General features: G+C 50.0%; 1 protein-coding gene across 1 annotated transcript in view; it reads right to left on the bottom strand.

The window, feature by feature from the left end:
• Nucleotides 1-4,679, bottom strand: part of LOC106806826 (whirlin-like) — a 69,897-nt gene extending 65,218 nt beyond the window's left edge. The window contains exons 1-2 of the mRNA XM_014808947.1: nucleotides 4,443-4,679; nucleotides 4,032-4,301 (exon numbers count right to left, since the gene is read on the bottom strand). Coding sequence (XP_014664433.1) covers nucleotides 4,032-4,301; nucleotides 4,443-4,679 — 507 coding nt within the window. The remainder of the gene's footprint in view (nucleotides 1-4,031; nucleotides 4,302-4,442) is intronic.
• Between the last annotated feature and the right edge of the window lie 785 nt (nucleotides 4,680-5,464).

Raw genomic sequence — 5,464 nt, 5'->3', positions numbered from 1 at the left:
CGACCGACACGACACTACACACACTAATATATATATATATATATATATATATATATATATATATATATCCGGCGTCAATGATCTTACAATGGCTTCCTGAAAGATCATATCTTCATTTGATATATATATATATATCTTTACATGTAAAACTATGTTATTAGGATGTAAGCATCAGCAGCCGTCAGGCGCACACCGTGTGTCGTGATGAAGCCCTGTGACATCCCCGTATCGATACATCGTGACAATTAGCGCGTGTGCGCACAGACATGGCCGATTCCTATAACACAAAGAGCTCCTAATACATGTATATTTAGCTGTAATACATGTATTATTAGCTCTTGATAACACCTAATGCGAGTAAGGGAGGTAGCCACCGTATAGCAGAGTCCACCGTACTTTACACTGTAAAATAATTAGTTATACCCGCCATAATTATGCGAAATGATGTGCATGCGTGAGCGTGCCTGCAGGCGTGTTAGTGCATGCGTGTCGTGAGTGCGTGCGTTTCTGTGAGCGTGCGTGCGCATGCGTTTGCGCGAGGGGGTGTTTGCGTATGTACGTCCGCCAATTACAAATTATACACTCTGTGGTATGCGGACGCCGCAGAAACTGACTAAATTGAATTGTTTACACGGCAAGTTACAACAACACTAGATAGTTAGCGTACTATAGCTTACTGTAGCGCGTGCCATCTTCTGGCGCTCCTTAATTAACCAAACGTACTTTATAAAAAAATAATGATTCTCAGGTCATAATGAAATTTCACTTAAAATATCGCTCAGAACAGCCACACGTAAGTGATGATGGCGAAATTTCATGTCAAACGTATTTTCCCCATAATATTACACATGGCGAGACGCCAGGAATAAACCACGCAGTAATTTCGCATACTGCAAACGGCACAATTATATGCGCGCATGCTGCACTGCTGATTACTTTACGCGCAAAATTGCACATTCTAGATAGGAAAAACCTTCTTCTATTGCTCAGCGAGTGCAAACTTCGCTCGTTCGCGACGGCTAGGCATTCAGAAGACATCGCAGCAGAGGGCCCCGTAGTTGTGATGCAGAGAACGCACGATACTGATCTCTAGATTTATGGATTCAGGATAGCGTTTCGGCGAACTCTCGGCCCGAAACATTTTTTTCCAGCTTAAGAGCATGTAGATCTCTTGTGCGAGCCTTCAGCAGCGGCGCGGGGCGCGTGCGAGTATAGTTAACGCGGCGCGTCTCTAGTTATAGAGTCGTCGTCTCATCTATAGTGCACATGCGGCAGGCAGGTGATGCGTCAACATGCCCATGTCGCAAAATTGCGTGCGAATCTGACGAGGTGGGCGTCACGCGAAACTGCGTAATCTGATCGGGACAAATTATGGGCTTCTTACACGCGTGTGGACGCCGAAATGCGTGTGTGTGTGCGTGCGTGTGCGTGCGTGCGTGCGTACGTGCGTGCGTGCGCGGGGGTGTATATAAAACGACACCGCAGTGCAGTCTCGACTGTTGCCAGCAATTAGGGCAATGATGCGTTTTCGCGCTCCCATCAGCTCATCACGGACGGCCGCCAGGGCCATTAGAGAGGTCTAAAGATAGTCACGGGCGCGAAAGTGTAATAACGTAACATTTTAATATTTTAATAATAACTGCTACATTATTCATTATAGGCTGCGTGCGTTTTTGGAACCAGAGGGCGTCTAGTTGACCTAAATTCCAGCTAGTAGGAGCAATCGAACGACATCTCGACGTGCGCATGGAAGCGTATACAATTCCACTGCAGTTTCCGCGCTTTCTAAAAAAGCACGTATGCTTAACGCGAAATAGCGATGCAATTACTCATTTCATATGAGATGGAAGCGCTTTTCAATCAGCGACGGTTTCTTTCCCTTCGCACATCATAAGCAGGACATATTAGGACATATCAGCATCGCTGCCCTAAACGCTCCGATCATTCGCTCGTGTCACACGCGAATGGTGCACCAACCTCCCTTCTCACTAGCCGATGAGAAATCGCACGCGGCAATTCGGGCTAGTCCGAGCAGCATTAGGGGCCTATTATGCTCCATTGCGATGAGCAAACCCTGCGAGTTTATTATAGATTCGCGCCGCGAGACGAGAGGCGGTGAGATTGTCGCGTACTAAAGGGGATTCCGCTCCGCAGATCCTCTACATTGTGCGCGGAATTCGCTGTCGCCAGCGCTCTAGGAAGATCGACAACCAGCACTAATTTGCAGCTGAGCCGCCGCATGCGGTTAGTTCATTAAATGGACTTGTGCGAGTTTCAACACCTGCCGCAGGAGGAAATGCGCATTGTCCGTCGCCGATATTTTTCTCCGGTTCCAAAGTTCAAAGTGTGCGATGTTTTTTCTCTCGAGGTATTTTTCATACATTCAACGCCGACGGTTATGTTGAGCTGTACGCGTACGATTATTGCGCGTGACTAGTCTGAGGGGACGCCAGATGGTGAAAGATCTGAAGAGAAAGAGATATACAGAGGATGGAAGAGAGAGATGTAGAGGAAAGAGAGGGCGGAAGATGGAGAGGAAAGAGAGGGCGGGAGATGGAGAGGTAGGAGAGGGCGGGAGATGGAGAGGAAAGAGAAGGCGGGAGAGAGAGAGAGAGAGAGAGGGGAGAGGGAGAGGATGATACGACCCGCGTCCGCCACTGTGTGTGTGATAGATAATCTTTGTTAGTTAGCCGCGAGGTAGTGCGGGGTGCCCGAAACACACTAGCTTTGAGGGCGAGAGAAAAATGGTCAAGGGCTTATGTAGCTTTGCTTTAAATATAAAATGCTGCCTTTGACAATATAGTGTCTATTTACGTAATGTTTCAGAGTTCTCGGTTTGCCCGCGCAGTTATCTATGACGAGCGGGTTTGCAAGAGCCGCGATTGTAATTGCGTAACATCTTTTGGCAAAATGACACCCATCAGATTTAAATACGCACTAGCAAACTAATCCGCTTGCGATCGATAAATACGGTGCCGGGTCCGCACGGTGTGTCCGGTCTCACGGCAGCGTATTTCGCTCGCGAACCCATACGCCCGGCGCATCGCTCGTATTCAACATGTTGAATATTTCCGCCCGGTTTTTCGACCCGGCACCGTATTTATCGATCGGCGGATCGCAAGCGGCCAGCGTAGAAAATCGCACAGTGTGTCCTAGGCTTACGCGCCAATGGTCTGAAATTTCGCGTAGTTCGAGTTGCGTTCTCACTTGTTTTTTTCTAATTTAACAGCCTATAAACAGAGTCTCATTGAGCTCGGATGTCTATAAAAATAGCGCGTATAAATAAACGTTTCTCACCACCTAACCAGCGCTCACAACCTCAGTTCAGTTAATTAATCGCCGTCCTCCTTGACGTGGCCGTTAAAGGGTAGGGAAGATTCCCGTGCTAGCTAGGGTACTCTATGCTCCACTCCTCCCAGCTACTACTGCATCTCACCAAATATATTACGTACATTATATATTACGTACATATATTACACCATCGCTCTTCTCACTCATTTATCCGCCCCAACCCAGCCTTAACTAACCGCCCTGTGCCCACATCATATCCCTACCAAACTCTCATCCAACTATACATCGCAACCAATATCATACCCAACTATTGATATTCCTTCAACAGCGGGCTTACCAACGCAATACTTGCGTTTGTAGCTTAGTTTGGGTTGAAATTTATTATCATCTAGGGACGAGTAAAACCAGTTGCAATATATATATTATGTTTATAGGCTAGCAGCCGTACACACGGCTATTCATACGAGGATTAGACTGCCACGCAACGCATCGACGAAAGAGATGTAAAAAATGGGCGGCTCCTCCGGGGAAACGTTGATTACGATGTTTCATCTCCGATTTTCGTCAAACCGACGAGCAGACACGACGAAACAATATAATCTGCTCCCGTAGGGATTACCCACGCTATCGCTTCCTCTCCTGACCACCCCCCCCCCGCCTCTCGCACGAGAAAAAACACGCCGCTTGCAGCCGCGAGGGGGCAGCCCCATCTCACCGACGCCGCCGTTGACGCCGCTTACCTCAGCCGCCTCGTCGTGCGAGATCTTCTCAAAGGAGACGTCGTTCGACGCGAGTATTTGGTCGCCGAGCTGCAGGCCGTGTCGCTCGGCGACGCTGCCGCGGTCGACGGCCGACACGTAGATGCCGAGGCCGTGCTCGCAACCGCCGCGTATCGAGAAGCCGAGTCCGCTCTTCGCGTCAGTCGACTGCCGCAGCGTCACCTCCTTGACGTTCTTGTACGTCTGCGGCGCCGCGTTCGCCACCTTACCGTCCGCCTGCTGCTGCTGCTGCTGTTGTTGTTGCCGCTTCGAGTGATGATGATGGTGGTGGTGATGGTGGTGGCGGCCATGTTGCTTCTCGATTTTCTTCTCGTAGAGGCCGCCGCTGATGCAGAATGAGTCGAAGAGGTCCTGGTCGGCGGTCGGTATGACCTGACGCAGCAGCAGCAGCAGCTGGCGCTTCGTCGGCGTGTCGAGTATGCGGCGCAGCACCTGCACGAGGTCGTAGACGTCGCGCGTCTTGTGGTACTCGTTGAGCGTGTCGACGAACGCGTTGCGGTCGCGCGTGTCGAGCGCCGTGCCGAGCACCTCGTTTAGTTTCTGCACGTTGTACGACAGCGACGAGCGCTTCGACGAGCCCGACGACGAGTGATTGCTCTGCGAAGACATGTCCGTTGTACAGGCGCCGCTGCCCGGCTCTTGACCAGCTCATCGGATCAATACAGCGGCTGGCCAGCCCGACACCACTTCACGTGCTTCGTCGTCTGCAGGGCGACGCGTAGTAGGTACAGTGCTGTGCGGGCGGGCGGGCAGCTGAGAATCCGGCGGCCTGGATCCATATCCGACTCGCTAGCGCATTTGCATCTCATTTAGCGCGGGGGGTTCTTCTCTCGGTCGAACCGGCGCGAAGAGGCCCTTCGATTATTCCGAAATACTGTATACGTCCGAGAAGGATTCGGCGGATGGCGATGCGTAATTCGGCGCGTCAAACTGAAGCTGCGAACTCGGCGTGTGTGTCCGCGTACGATCAGCCGACGATGCGCATCTCGGCGTGATCAGCCTATCAAATATGACTGATTCATTCGCAGCGCACTTGGTATTTGGCTAATAACTTCGGGACGAGAAGCAATCTTGATTGAATAGGCAAGATGAAGGCGACAACTTAAAATTTCTCTTTGCCAAATACGATTGCAATGTCTGCTTTCAGTATTTCATTTCTATAGAGATACGAGATCGCAATTTCGATAAGCGATAGCGTTTAAGCGTACGATCATATTACAGCCAGGATGCATAGTAAATCGACTCACCTGTTAAACCTGAAACGTGAACACAGCTTGGAAAGAATAATACTCCTAAATCAACGATGCGGTACAGAAACACGGACACGCCGACACGAAGTCATAGCGTGGCCTACTCTTCGATAGCATTGTAATGCAACTCGATTCACACCAGAT

The sequence above is a fragment of the Priapulus caudatus genome, unplaced genomic scaffold (genome assembly GCF_000485595.1).
Source record: "Priapulus caudatus unplaced genomic scaffold, Priapulus_caudatus-5.0.1 Scaffold181, whole genome shotgun sequence".
Taxonomy (NCBI): domain Eukaryota; kingdom Metazoa; phylum Priapulida; class Priapulimorpha; order Priapulimorphida; family Priapulidae; genus Priapulus; species Priapulus caudatus.
Note: the sequence above shows the minus strand (reverse complement) of the source record. Positions and strands in the feature narration are given on the sequence as shown.